At 46.5% G+C, this 14,782-nt stretch overlaps 1 protein-coding gene across 7 annotated transcripts in view; it reads left to right on the forward strand.

Annotated features, from left to right (window-relative positions):
- The window catches only part of Anp32a (acidic nuclear phosphoprotein 32 family member A), a 33,515-nt gene extending 27,333 nt beyond the window's left edge, over positions 1 to 6,182 (forward strand). For 5 of the 7 annotated variants that reach the window (XM_046426684.2, XM_046426685.1, XM_058573332.1 and 2 more), the window contains 4 exons: positions 916 to 1,114; positions 2,414 to 2,511; positions 4,661 to 4,724; positions 4,961 to 6,182. In XM_046426684.2, the coding sequence (XP_046282640.1) occupies positions 916 to 1,114; positions 2,414 to 2,511; positions 4,661 to 4,724; positions 4,961 to 5,022 (423 nt within the window). In that variant the 3' untranslated portion in view covers positions 5,023 to 6,182. The remainder of the gene's footprint in view (positions 1 to 915; positions 1,115 to 2,413; positions 2,512 to 4,660; positions 4,725 to 4,960) is intronic. The other 2 variants (XM_058573331.1, XR_006847756.2) reach the window with 2 other exon arrangements.
- Positions 6,183 to 14,782: the final 8,600 nt, after the last annotated feature.

Here is a 14,782-nt window from a genome sequence, read left to right on the forward strand (position 1 = left end):
TCAGTCACCATGTAGTGGACACACATGCTCCTCCCAGTGGCCACACCCGTGTTTCAGCAGGCTCCCCTCCATTAGTAGTGTGATGAGTGCTACACTTCCCTGGTGCGGGAAACTGCTTTTGGTTGGGAGGTAGTGGCTCATCACATAGCACAGTCAAGATGCCTTTGACATCTCTGCTGAGAATGACCCAGGTCACAGGTGCCAGGTGTTCCAAGTATTAGAGAATCAATATTCACCCTGAGAGGCAGTGGCTTTCCTCCGCAGTTAGGCTGGCCCCCATCCCAACAGGGGCTCACCTTGAGTCAAACTGCTTGAGTTAGGCAGGAGGTGAAGATGCGGCTCTCACATGCAAGCTGTGGCCCCTTAGCTTCCTCAGCCATCCAACAGGGTTCATATGAGCTTAGGACCAAACTAGTACAAAGCTTTGACAAGCACGTCCTGCTAAGTACTGTGGACAGAATCTGGACCCTTCATCAGTTTTTCTCGTGTCCTTTTGGGCAAGTGCAAGATCACAGGTCTGTGCCTCGTTTCCTGTAAAACTCACTAATAATTTCAACCTAAGCGGTTGCGGGAAGAATTGACTTCTATGTGAAGTGCTATGTTAACTGCCATGACAATCATGTAGATGCAGAAGTTAGTTCATGTTGCCTTTTAGTTCCTCAGTCTCTGTGGTCACAGGGGTGCTCGGCAAAGCTGTTGGTTCATGTACCAAGAAGGACCCAGGTTAATTTCAAGACCGTCTCTGTTAAGGCAACAGCTGGAATTGCAGAATAAAAGCCTTAACATTAAATAAGGCTTTAAAGGTCCTCAAGTCCAACCCATTTTCCAGATGAGAACTTTTCTGGGGTGACCACTCCTGACCTATGCCACCTCCCATAAATTGCTCTCACTCTTAACTTTTTTTACCACTTGCAGAAGAACTTAGAGAACCTCAAGAGCTTAGACCTTTTCAATTGTGAGGTAACCAACCTGAACGACTACCGAGAAAACGTGTTCAAGCTCCTCCCACAGCTCACATATCTTGATGGCTATGACCAGGACGACAAGGAGGCCTCCGACTCCGATGCTGAGGGCTATGTGGAGGGTCTGGATGATGACGAGGAGGATGAGGATGGTGGGTGGTGATGAGGAGGAGGATGGGTGGCATAGGGCTGCAAGGGCTCAGCCTGAGGCCAGGGGCTTCCTCCTTGGCTTGAAGCAGGGTGGGCTAGCTGCTGGGAAGCCCCACCTGCTGCTGGGGGTGGGCAGTCTATTTCCAGAGGGCCTGCCTTCCCCCTCTCCCCCAGACCCTAATAGGTCTCATTGGTTATTTCCCCTAAAAGAACAGGATACAGACCCCAGAGGAACGTCTTGAGATTGTGTAATTCCTTTAAAATTGAATCTTCACTTCAATTTTTGTCCCTTTTCTGAAACCTCACAAGGACTGTGATTCTGTTGTCTCTCTATATATAGTTTGAACCCAGATCTAGACACTTCCAGGTAGGGGGCAAGAGGATAGTGGAAGGAGGGGTGTAGCCTGAAGACCCTCTTTCTCCGGGAAGTGGAGACCAGATCACCAGCCAGAGAGACTGTGGGGCCCCCTGGTGGCTATAGCCCAGACACTGCTGGCCAGCTCTGGGGTGTGTAGGAGGCTGCAAGCAGTGCAGAACCTTCAGGAAGGAAAGACTGGGAAAAGGAGTGCCTCCTTTTGACTTCACACCTTCCCTGCTGTGGGTACAGTGTGGTGTCTCCACTCCATTAATTCAGACACAAGATTTATTTTTCCTTGCTATATTAGAAGTATTTTATAAGGTATTTAGATACCCCATTTGTCTTGTTGGATAATAACATCCTCCTTCCTGAGGTGCATGTGGTGTTTTGGTACACAGAGGAGATCTGAGTGTACAGCAGGATGGTCCAGTCTTAAAACCAGGCTTCCAGACCTCTGCTTGGCTGCCCTCCTCTGATTCCATGTGTGACCTTGAACAAGTCATTTGTCTCTAGATTTCTGACCCACATCCCCAGTCCTTTATTTTGAGACCCACTAAGTTGCTGAGGCTGGCTTTGACTTGCGATCCTCCTGCCTCACCCTCCTGAGTCACTGGGATTATAGGCATATGCCACCACACACAGCTCCTAGGAGATCTTTATAAATGAATCGACCTCCTTGCTTCCTCTGACTTGTGCTTGAATCTGGCAATCTGGCTTCGCATCCACAAGAGGTCTTTTTGCTCTCATAAAACTTGAGGGGAGGGCTAACCTTGTGGATCCCTTTGATATGTTTTTAATCATATCAGCACTCTTGTGAGTGAGAGCACTTGGGCTTTGGGCTCCAGAGGGTGGGAGGGCTGTGGGACCCACACTAGACCTTGCTCACGAGGGAGGTGGCAGCTCACCACCCCTTTTGTCTTTGTTTCCCATCCCAACTGAACAGAGGAGGAGTATGATGAAGATGCTCAGATAGTGGAAGATGAGGAAGACGAATATGAAGAGGAGGAAGGGGAAGAGGAGGATGTGAGTGGAGAGGAGGAGGTAAGGAGGCGGGACTGCAAGGGCGCTATGTCCTGGGTTCCCTGGTGCTGCCTCTGAGCCTGTCCTGCCAAACACCATGACCAGCCTGGGCAGCCAGGGGCCCTCATGGGGAGCTACTCTCCCACGGGCAGGGGAAGGAGGAGTGCCTTTCACTGGACTATCTTTGGGGGATAAGACTTGCAAGTAGTTCTAGGGAAGTTGCATTAGGAGTGGGGAAGAAGATTCTGGAGCCAGGGACTCACCTGTTGGGGGAACCCTGGCCCTCTTTTCTATATGAAAATTAGTTCTTTTGGAAATACAGAATCCTGTCCCCATTTGCTGCTGTTTTGCATTCATATGTTAATTACAATACTGAGCACTTAAAAGTGTACCAGGGAAAATTAGGCAGCTTGTAACTGCTAAAAGGTAGGATAAGGTACTCCTGGGTCTCAAATCAGAGGAACAGGGTTCATCTGCACACTAAGAAAATAGTGCATCAAGAGTGGGCCATTAGCCTAGTGGATCTACTGATTCCCAGTTTTTCAAAAACTAATGTCTATGAAGGTAACAAGGGAGAGAGCAGTCTGAGGGGATATATCCCAGCTCTATTGTGTACTAGCTGTGCATCCCTGGACAAGTTACTGACCTTCCTGAGCCTATTTCTTAGTCTGTAAATTACAGATCATGATGTATCTCTCACTGGGTTATTTAGAATATAAAATAAAGTGTAAGCAAAATGCTTGAGGACAGTGTCTGACAAGGGGTGAGTGTCTGACCAGTTATTGTAGGCATTCACACCCTCCTTCAAGTTCTTGGCTCTGTTTGCTAGGTTTTGTGTTTTGGTGTTCCAGCTCTCCATAGCAGAAGCATTTTCTATGACTTGCTTAGAATTCCAAACCAACTCTTGCTGCTAGCAAGATAACAGTGTGGGCAAGGTGCCTGCCCCTGCCCCCTCCCTTACCATCATCCTCACTTCCTGTCTCCTTCACTTGGATGCAGACATCCACCTGCCGTATACATATATACTTTGTTCAGGCAGGGTCTCCCAGCTACTGCTTGGCCTAGGCCTGGAACAGGTGGCGGAAGGCCAGAAAAGCTGGTGAGAAAGCCAGGTGCAATGGCGCACACCTGTAATCCCAATGGTTTGGAAGACTGAGGCAGGAGGATTGCAAGTTCAAAGCCTCTTCTCCCTAGGTCTAGGCTAGGCTCACTTCTATTGAGTACTGTGAGCTCATTAAAAGTAAAGACTTAGGAAAGCAGGTCTCCTTAGGACAGGGCAGTAAGTAGTGCTGGCTAATGGAGAGTTCATCTTGCCCTTCCTGTCACAAGAGGCGCAGCATTTGGGTTTTGTTTTGGTTTTTGTAATCTCATTGACCATCTGTACATTTCCAGCTTCCAATAATACACACACAAAAACAGTCCTACCAAACAAACCGAGGGGGAACTATTTGGTGACATTATCAAAGGATATTTCCCTTGTCAGAAAGAAGTCTGTCACCCAGTTTTTCTAGACAGTGGCCTGCTTTAGAAGCAGTCCAGCATGCAGGGAGTCGGGGAGCATGTAACATCTTCAGGGACAGCACAGAGCAAGGGCCCTGTGTGGAAAAAGGAAATCACACTCCTGGCTCAGTCTCAAGCAAGTTGGGAATGATGTCCTCAGGGGACCTTGAGTTTATCTTCCCTGCCCCTCCCCATCAGGTGGTCCAAGCTTGCAATATAGTGAAAGAACTGGGTAGGGTGCAGTTTCACTTGCCCACACAATCTGGCTTTGCTGACCAGGGTCTTCCCTTGAAGCCAAAACTGGATTGAGGACAGATGAAAGAAAGGGTGGCCTACTTTACACGTCAGGAGTCTGCTTAGGGAGCCTGTTCTCCTAAGAGCTTGCGAGCTGGAAAGCAGCCTGACTTCTGGGGACTTCTCATCAGGAGTTCTTTGCAGGGTGGAGTCCAGCCCCCTCCAGTTGTCTTGACAGTGTTGTATCTGATGTGAGCAATTTCTGGGGAAGGAGTTCAAAGCTTTCTGCAGATTCTCAAGTACAATCCTTGATCCAAAATAGATTCAGCACCTCCACTTAATGTTTATCCTGAGCTGGCAGGCCTTGGCATGGGACTCCGAGGGGTTGGGTAACATCCATAGACCAGGTCATTTCTAACATTGCTTTTTTTCCCAGGAGGATGAAGAAGGTTATAACGACGGGGAAGTCGACGATGAGGAAGATGAGGAAGAACTTGGCGGTACAGTACCTCTTTATCACAGCTGATAGCAGCCTGGCATGTGTAGTTTACATTGGCTTGCTTGGGCTCTGAGGAGCCTGCAGTGGGCAGAAGATGCCTATCTGAGGCCCCAGGTGCCTCCCTGCCTTGGTTTCCAAGGTGGCAAGGTTTCTAGATATGGCTGCTTGCTAGGGGTGTGTTGAGTTAAAGAGGCGGGTTGGATAGCTAATCCAAATGTCTTTCCCTTACTCTTCCAGAAGAAGAAAGGGGTCAGAAGCGAAAACGAGAACCTGAAGATGAGGGAGAAGACGATGACTAAGTGGAATAACCTATTTTGAAAAATTCCTATTGTGATTTGACTGTTTTTACCCGTATCCCCTCCCCTCCTCCAAATCCTGTCCCCTGAAACTTATTTTTTTCTGATTGTAACGTTGCTGTGGGAATGAGAGGGGAAAAGTGTACTGGGGGTTGCTGGGGGGGGGAGGGCGGGAGGGGGTGGAATAAAATACTATTTTTACTGCCACTCTTTATTTTTCCCCCTCCTTTTTCTTTGTGTCTGGTTTTGTCCCTGTAAATGCAATAGCTGAGTACACACCAAGTGAGCATTTGTTCCTTACTCTCAAAGAGGATGGTTTGGAGGTCTCTTACATTTCCTGGTATGTCCCAAGTCCCCAGAGTTGGTTTGAAAGCCATGCTGGCCTCAGTCTGGTCACTCAGATCCTGGGAGAGGCTGAATACCAGCTACACCGCTAACTCTTGCTTTGGCTCATGTGATTTCTGTGTTTCTTGGGCCTGCTAGAGGCATCCAGCGCCCTGGTTTGTAAATAGCAACCTAAAGGCGTATTTTGGCACTGGTTTGGGGACATTCCCCATCTCTCATCCCTTTTTCCCCTTCACAGATGGTGGTGGGCTTCGCTTTTCAAAGAGGACTCGGTGGTACTCTTGAGCTGTGAGCCCTCAAGCGGAGAACAGCAGGCTTATGAATAATAAGTGAAATGGGTTTGGTGATTATAATTAGAAGAAACAAACCCTCAAACTTCAGCCTCTTTAAAAGAAAAAAAAAAACTGTCCTATCTTGTTCTGTAAAATATTAGAACGCTTTGTTTTATGAAAATGACAGGATAATTCTTCCACGTGTACTTCCGTGCTTAGAACATTTTTACAGACCTGAGCGCTGGAGACGTGGCTGCATGTCGGCTGGGTTTTTTTCATACACCCAAGCACGGAAAAACTAATGCAAAATTGTATTTTCTTACCTAGTGGAAGTCTGAAATGACTGCAAATTCCTAGTGAATGTACAGGTTTGCTTTCGTGTCCCTCTTCTGGATTGCTTTAGAAGTGACGTGTTATTTCCTAACCCATGTTTCATCTGTATAAAAGAACATCTGCACCAGTTTTTCTCCTGCCCCTCAGAAGAGCCAAACTTTGAGTTTTATGTCTGTTTGTCATTGATAAATTTCAATAAATCTTTTTATACAATTTTTGGGGATGGCTTCTTTGAGTTCAACAGGCCATTGATCTTTATAAATTGCGTTTTAGGTAAACTGCTCACTGACGGTGGAAGCATCACTGTTGTCACCTGATGAAATAGCTGAGTTCGAATACGTTTGATCATAAAGCAAGACTCATTAGAAGCTATATTTTAAAAAAAAATACAAAAAAGTTAAAGTACCAAAAAAAATCACCAGAAAGTCAAACCAACCTTAGAGCCTTGTGTTAAATATCTTTTTTTGTTTTCTTTTTCATGCTGTAAAAAGAATGTATTCTTGAAAACTCAGGAATGTATAAAACAAATTATTTCACAAACTCAGAGATTTACATATGGTGTTTTATTTTGTCCCTTTTTTTTACTCTATATTATCATTTCTCTGTACTTCTAAATTGTTCTTAAAAGCATATGTCTTAAATGGCTACATAGTAGTCCATCAAATGTATTCTGATTTGTTTGTGATCACATGGTTAGATTTTATCACTACAGTGCACATTTTCATATATATAAGTATTTACACTGTTTGTGGAGTTCTTGGCACAAAGTTTTATAAGATTGATTGACCCAAAAGTTGACTCACATTATAATGCTTGTGTACACAGTCCATTGTTTTCCTGAGTGATTGTAGCCATATCTACACATTTGTTCTCAGCCGTATGTCCTTGATCCCCACTGCAAGCTCTAGTTCCTTACAATGTCTTGGAATCATTGTGAATCCAGCAATTCACAGTGCATCCAAGAGAGCCTGTGACCTACCCAGTCTCTAGGCAGGTGCCAGGCTCAGTAATGGGGCAAGGGGTATGAACCAGGCAGCCATGCTTTGAGCCTCAGAGCTTGTGAAGGAGCCTGGGAGTGGGGAGAAATTGGGGAAAGCATTGGTCCACTCTCAGGACTTTGGCCCTGACTCCCTCCATGGAATCTTTAAGGATCAATTAATTGATAAGTAGATGATGAATGGATGAAACTGAGCCTAAGGAAGGAAACCTCTTTCTAGATTTGGAAGGTAAATATTCATTCATGCCTCAGCTAATTTGATTTCAGTCAAGGGGCTGAATATTTCTCACTAATGAAATTATGAATATATCAATCACTGAGGAAGATAATGCCCATTGTACAGACTAGGAGGTAGCTTGGTAACTTGGAAGAGGTGAAACCCAGGTCTATTATACTATTTTCATTTTATGGATTTCAGTCATGAATGGAGAAGGAAGCTCCACCTGGATGGAAGAGCTGCCCTTTGCTGAGATCTTGCTAAGTGCCTGGCCCAGTGCTTTAAACACCCCTTCTCAGAAATCTCAATACTGAGTCATCACAGCACCTTGCGTAGGTGCATTACCCTTGTTACCCAGATGGCTGAGAGTGACTCACCAAGGTCATGCAGCCAGAAGAGCACCATCAGGAATGGTCAGGTGTGTCAGTCTAGCTCTTGCCCTTACAGGGAAGTACCTCCAGCCTCCTGGCCCGTGATGGGCAGCCACTTGATTGAGGCAGCTGTGTTCAGTTTCTCACCCTTGGCCATCATGGATCAGGGAAGGAACTTCTCATATCTGTGCTTACAAATGCTAAAGAGGACAAGTAATATGCCCAAGGTCATTCTGCAAGGGAGGGGCAGAGCAAAACCTGGAACCCAGGACTCCCATTCCTGGGCTTAATATAATTCCTGCTGCTGTATTGCCAGTTGAGGGGAGGCCAGTCATGGTAAGGAGCAGAAGGTCCACCTTGCAGTGCTAGAATGAAGTCTAGCTGTGTGTGGACAGCCAATGATGGGTTCTACTTACCTTTGGGACAAATTGCATTTTCCTCATATTCCCAGTGACTGGCTTCCTGATGCTGACATTGATCACCACGGAAAGGGCTGTGCATTTATGGGTGCAGGCCCAGGCCTGGAGAGAACCACGTGCTGATTGGTGGCGATGATGAGCTCCTAATCTGGGCCGTATTCTTTATATCCATTTCCTCCTCCAAACCTGGAGTGCACTGATGAAATCTGAGGCTCCAGGAGATGAGACAACTAGCCCAGCTAGTAAGTGACAGGCCTCAAACCTCCATCTCCCTGACACCAGAGACCCTGTTCTTATCCCCTGTTAAAAGACCAGGCAGATGAGGGAAGAAGGGTGGAGCAGTTCCATTGGTCTCATATTTATTTTTTAGTTCGAAGCACTCTACTGCTGAGCCTCTACCCCAGCCCCGCAAAGGCTGTTTTTATCCTGGTTCAAAAACTAATTGTTCATGATTGGAAGGATTCCCGCAGAGAGTCCCTAACAAGCAGCTTTGAGAAACAACCACCATTATGTCCCTAACCCAGTCTTTGGACATCCCCTGTAGCAGATTGGATCCAGGGAGCTGCAGACTGAGAAGGCTGGGGATGGTTGCACAGATGGGGACAGGTCTGAGGCTGAACCACCTGACAGGCCCTCAAGATCAGCCACAAAATTACGAGCTGAGACAAGATCAGGGAAAGTCAAACCTGAAGGGGCATCTGTCTACTACTAATGGTGACTTGGGGGCTCATGCAGAGGACATCCGCAGGTGGCCTGCCAAGCATCAGTTTCAGTTAGGGTTGCAATACTGGGGCCACTGGAAGGACTCGTGTGGGTATAAACCATTCTTCACTCCTGAAGTTCAGATGGGCTGACTCCCATCTGTCTCTCCAGCTCCCAGAGTCAGCATGTGGCTCAAATCTGGCCAGTTAGCAAGCTCTACATCCTGCTCACAGTGATCTGTGCAAGCAAAGGCCCAGATCCAGACTGGCCAAGTGAGACTCAATCCCTGGGATTTGGGGAATGAGAATCTCCAGTTGGGGTCCTGGGCTGGGAGCACGGAGACTGGAATCGTGGAGACACTCCTCCTGGACAAAGCCTGCCTGAGCCTAAAGCCGGAGCCAGGAAGTAGAGCCAGCCAACCTCCTATGAGTCTCAGCCTCAGAGTCTGACTGGCGCAAGAAGTGCGAACACTGACATCTAACTTAGAACTTCCTGTTTGCCAGGCAAAAGTGTTTTGCTTGTTGTTCTTTATAACTCCACTTGGTGGTCATTATTGTCCCCATTTCAAAGATTGAACACATGAGTGTTTAATAAATATTAGCTGCTTAGTGCCATTCTTCGAAATAAATGCTTAGTAAAAATCAACAGTATTCCCCAAGTTTCCCTGATAAGAATCCCTGGGGTTTGTCAGCTCCTCTGGGAATTCTGACTCAGTAGCTCTGGATTGTTGCCCAGAATCTGTGTTTTTAACAATGCCCAAAGGATTCTCATTATGATGGAAGTTTGGGAGATGATGCATTAAACTCAACACCTACCACAGTCTAAAGAGAAAGGCATTAAAGCCATACTCACTTGAAGCTGAAGAAAGTGAGGCTCAGAGAGGTTAAGGGACCTGCCTGAGCACACACAGATGGCAGATGACAGAGCTGGGATTGAATCTAGGTCTACATGACCTTCAGACTTCATGTAGGAAGGGAAAACAGCTGTGTGTCTCACCATTTCTGAGATGATGGGAAAGTTGGGAAAGAGCAAAAGGAAAGGGAAGAGAGAAAACTTTGACTTAAAAAAAAAAAAAAAAAAACCGATGGTGATTTTATGGTGAAGAAGTCCAAGCAACACAAATAACCTCTGTGACAAGAAGAAAGCCAAGTTCTAACTGCTACTTGGTTATTAAAACAATCTAAGCTGTACACCATGGCTCTGGGAGATTGAGGCCAGCCCAGGCCACACAGTGACAAACATAAGACAAACAAGGGACTGGGAGTGCAGCTCAGTGCAGCTCATGTTTGAGGCCCTGGGTTCAATCCCCAGCCCCACAAGGAAAAAGAAAAAAGGTGGGGGAATAATCATGAAGACAATTTCCCCTTCCCTTTCAAAACTTAGGTACAGTAAGTTCACTCTTTGTATCAACCACCACAGTCATGATACAGACTCACTTTTTGGTTATAAAAAGAAATGCATTGCTCTCTGGGAATTTCCTAAACCCTGCTGACGGCTTCTGAAGGCATAGCGCACCGTGGCCAGGCCTCGGGAGTCAGGAGACCTGGATTTTCGTCCTAGCTCTGAAGCTGTCTAGCTGGGTAATCGCCCACGGGTCCCCTTTATGTCCTGGAGAAAGAGCGCGCTGACTGAATGCCTTCTGACAGCCTTGCCAGTTTGTTGTGATCCCCTCCCTGCAGGAGGCCTCTGGTTGCCTTGATTTTGAACATGAAGTTTAGCATCGCCCTGCGCAGGCCCACAGCGGAGGTAGCAAGGGTCAGCGTAGGAGCTCTGCTGGGGTAGGAGCACTCTGAAGGGGAATCAATGAAATGCTTTTCTGCAGTCTCAGTCTGTAGACTGGTAGTCTGGCCTATGCACAGCCACGATTGCCTGGGTTACCCAGTTGGGCCAAGAAAGAAGGGGACTAAAATTGGCCTGGATTAAGTGCTTTTGATGTCCAGAGCTTGACACCGATCTTGTTCATTCTTGCAGCAGAATTCTCTTTGAGGTAGTAAGTATCCCTACTCTCCAAGTGAAGGAACAGAGGTTCAGAGACATTATGTACATTGCTCAAGGACACACGGCCAGGTACTGCAGGATCTGGTATTAGAACCTGCTGCTTCTTGGTCTGAAGGATGGAGATGTGTCCTCAATTTTCAGGGCCCGTGCAGCCCACAGCTAACTGCAGCCAGATTCATCTCACCCAAATCTTGGCTTGACTAATTTCACACCTTCTCTCAAGATTCCAGCTCTCAGGCCCAGCACAGTCCTCCCACTCATCTCTGCAGTTCTCCGACTTCCACGCCTGTGACAGAACCAGTCTCTCCATAGTCCTTGGGAACAGATGTCTTGCAACAAAAATGTTTTGAACCTCATGAACAAGAGGAGAGGATCTCTGCTTTTGGAGAGAGGGACACTAAGATGTTTGCAAGGGTCAGGACCATCTTTTCTGATGCTTGAAAGTCAGAAGGAGCAGCACAGTGGGTGGTGCCATCCTGGGCTGGAGCCAAGAGGCCTGTGTGGCTCAGGCCTCTCTCTACTCTCTGTCAGGTGAGGCGGTGCTCGTGGGTGCTGCTGGGACTGACCCTGGAGAAAGGGGGTCCTCTCTGATGCAGGGAGATGGGGAGTCTTGGAGCAGAGGCAAGGTAGAGACAGGACACCTCATCCTTTGTAACAGGGAAAGAAGAAGAAGGCTGTAGACATCAGCAGGCTGTAGACCCAGGTGGGTGGGCTGTAGACACAGGTAGGTGAGCTCTAGATACAGGTAGGCAGGCTGTAGATACAGGTAAGTGGACTGTAGTTACAGGTAAGTAGGCAGATTTGTTGGAGAGGAGATGGGAGAGATCCTGTTGGCCTTTGAAGGCATGTGGGAGGTGGAGGCCGAGAAGGCAGATGGCAACAGGGGTTTGAAGGGAAACAGTGGGCCTGGGCAGTTACCCTGGAGGGTGGGGAGACAACTCTGGGGAAGTTTTGGGAGGCCCGGTGAGCATGGTTTTAAAGGAAGAGGGGTCAGTGTGGCTCAGCTGCTTGAGTGCAGATGTACAGGCAGACAGGTGGGTGGACCCATGCAGAAGACTGTAATGGACCAAGCATGGGGTGGGGAGGACAGGCGTTCAGAAGGCTGTAAGGATGGATCAGGAATTCTAAGCTGGCTGAGGAGTCAGGACTGAGCATGAGAAAGTAGGAAAAGGTCAATGTCCTGGACAAGTGCTAAGGTTGCAGGCTTGTTGGGGTGGGAGGGTGGAGGGAGGGAGCTGAAAGAAGAGGGGAAAAGTCAGAGGGGTGAGATGTGCACATGGACAAGTCTTGGTGAGAAGGTTAAGGATATGGCCCTGGGAGCAGGTGTCTCATGGGCTAGAGTCATTATTGGTGATGAGGAATTTGCAGTTTGGAGAGGCCAAGGTATTAGATGGTTCATCCTTGAGATGGCTGAAATTACCAGGAATGATAACAAGACTAATGATAGGGAGGAAAAAAGATAATGAACCAATCTCTAAAGTCCTCACTAGTGAGGAGACAGAGCAGCAGTCACATCTCTGAAGGAGGAGGGGGGATAAATGGGAGTGATAATGGGGAACAAGAGCAATTCTCCGGTCCCAGGCTCTGGGGTACACGGAGACAGGGGACGGCTTCTCCCGTGGTCCTCCTCGGACTGCGGGGATAGTGGGGTCCTCAACAGGACCTAATGGGGTTATCACACAGCAGTGTGGGCCTTGGGCAGGGACAAGAGAGGAGCTCTTGCACCTGCTTTCCAATGAGCTATGCCTGCTTTCTGAAGGTCAAGGAGGTGACAGAGGTAAATAGCCCTGTTCCCAGGGCCATATCCTTGACCTTCTCACCAAGACTTGTCCACCTGGGCATCTCCCCCCTCTGTCTGCACCCTTCTCTTCTTTCAGCTCCCTCCCTCCATCCTCCCACCCCAACAAGCCTGCAACCTTGGCACTTATCCAGGACAATGACCTTTTCCCACTTTTTCATGCTCAGTCCTGACTCCTCAGCCAGCTTAGAATTCCTGGTCCATCCTTATAGCCTTCTGAATGCCCTGCCCTCCCCACCCCATGCTGTGGGTGTCCATGGGGTGCTGCTTGTCTTGTGTTCTGCTTGTCCCCTCTGGATTTTTTTAGCTTGGTGGCCTTTCCTTCGGGGGGGCTGTCCAGTTCCCTAGGACCCCACAATCCACAAGTCTCTGTACCAGCCAAGTACAGGGTTGGCCTTCACCCTCTGCTCAGGATCACCCTCTTCCAAGACCAGTTCTGGCAAGAAGTTCACTGACTGGGCTCTCATGTGTGCACCCATTTACCAAATACATGTCAGGGGTCCTTTCAATGGGCACATCTTTGACCAGGGCTCCAAACTTCATGGCTAGCATTCAGATGGCAGGGAGGGGATCAGGAAGCACCCCCACAGCAGCTTGGCTGTATAAACAGGATTGCTTGAGCCCAGGGGTTCCAGACCAGTGTGCGAGACATAGCAGGATCCTGTCTCTTTAACAACAACAACAACAACGCAGGGGTGGGGCTGGGGGTGTAGTTCAGTGGTGGAGCGCTTTTTATTTTATAATTATATCCTTAGCCTGGGTGAGGCCCTCGTTTGATCCCCAAACACTACAATAAATAAGTAAATTAAATGGACAGGGTTTTCAGCTTTCTAAGAGGAAAAAAGGCGGGGGTAGGGGTGGGGTGTGGTCATATGAGACAATATTTATGGAAAAGAGCAGAAAATAAATGCATATACACGCATGTATATATGTATGTAGCTTGCTATCCATGAAGAGATAATTCAAGAACATAAAAAAAAACATTTTAAAAAATGAGCAAAATATTTGCAGACCACTTCATAAAAGAAGATACAAATGACCTAAGAGCATGTAAATAATCACTTGCTGTCATTAATCACCAGAGAAACGCACACAATGTTACCATCACTCCCAGCAGAATGGTGGAATTACATAGACTGACAAACTGAAAGTGGGTGAGGATTCGGAGCAACTGAGCAACTCTCGCCCTGAGAGTTGGTGGGTGTGTGAAATGGCGCAATCGCTTAGGAAAAAAGTCCCCCAAATTTCTTTTTATTTTATAATTATATGCCTACCTCTGACCTAGCCTAGAGATTTACCCAACAAAAATGCAATATGCTCACAAAAAGACTTACCTGAGCACGTTTATGGAAGTTCTCCTTGTAAATAGTCTTCAGATAGCCAACTGAATACCGCCCCCCAATGAAAATAGATAAATTACTGACAAACACAAGAATGCAGCAGCTCTCCAAAAGAAAGAAGAAATGATGCTGAGCAAAACCACACCATACCGTATGGTTCCGTTCTTGTGAAATTTAATTACAAGCAAAACTGATCTGCAGCAGTGGAAGTCAAACACTGGTTTGCCTGCTGGAGCATGGATATGAGGATGGGTTGGAAAGGGGCGTGAGGGACCCACCCAAGGTGAGAGAATTATTCTGTATCTAAATGGGGGTGTGGATGCACACATGCATACATTTATCAAAATTCATCCCTGAAGACTTGTACACTGTGTGTAAGGTAAAAAGAAATACAGAACCAGAAATGTTGAACTGTTGCTAATGATATGTATGCAGAAGCATTTTCAAATGAAGTGCACTGATTTCTAGAATTTATTTAGAAATGCATAAAAACCATGGATTAATGTATATGTGATAAAGTAAATATAGCAAAATGTTAATTATAGAATCTAGGTGGTAAATAGATTTTTCAGATTTTCTGTGTGTATGAAAACTTTCATGATGAAATAACAGTGTGAAGATAACATGAGAAACAGATATTACAGAATTAAGACTGTGACCAATTTTTTAAATCCTTAAAATGTTAACTTTGTGATTTTACATTCAGCTGAAATATTGTAACATAATTCTATGTTACCAAAGTAAAAAGAAAAAGCAAAGCTCACCATAGAAATTTTGGAATATACAGAGAAAAAAACAAAATATTTTTAGTTTGTAATCTCATGACCCTAACAATATATTAGTATATTTCTTTCTTTCTTTTTTACTTAAAGTATCTTGAACAATTCCCTGTCTTTAAATTCTCTTTAAAAAGCATGATTTTTAGAGAGTAGTATGCTCCATTGTATGTACTTACTATATATAAATGGTTT

This window comes from Marmota monax, unplaced genomic scaffold, assembly GCF_021218885.2.
Source record: "Marmota monax isolate L192 unplaced genomic scaffold, Marmota_monax_Labrador192_F-V1.1 WCK01_AAM20220418_F8-fsc00078, whole genome shotgun sequence".
NCBI classification, from domain to species: domain Eukaryota; kingdom Metazoa; phylum Chordata; class Mammalia; order Rodentia; family Sciuridae; genus Marmota; species Marmota monax.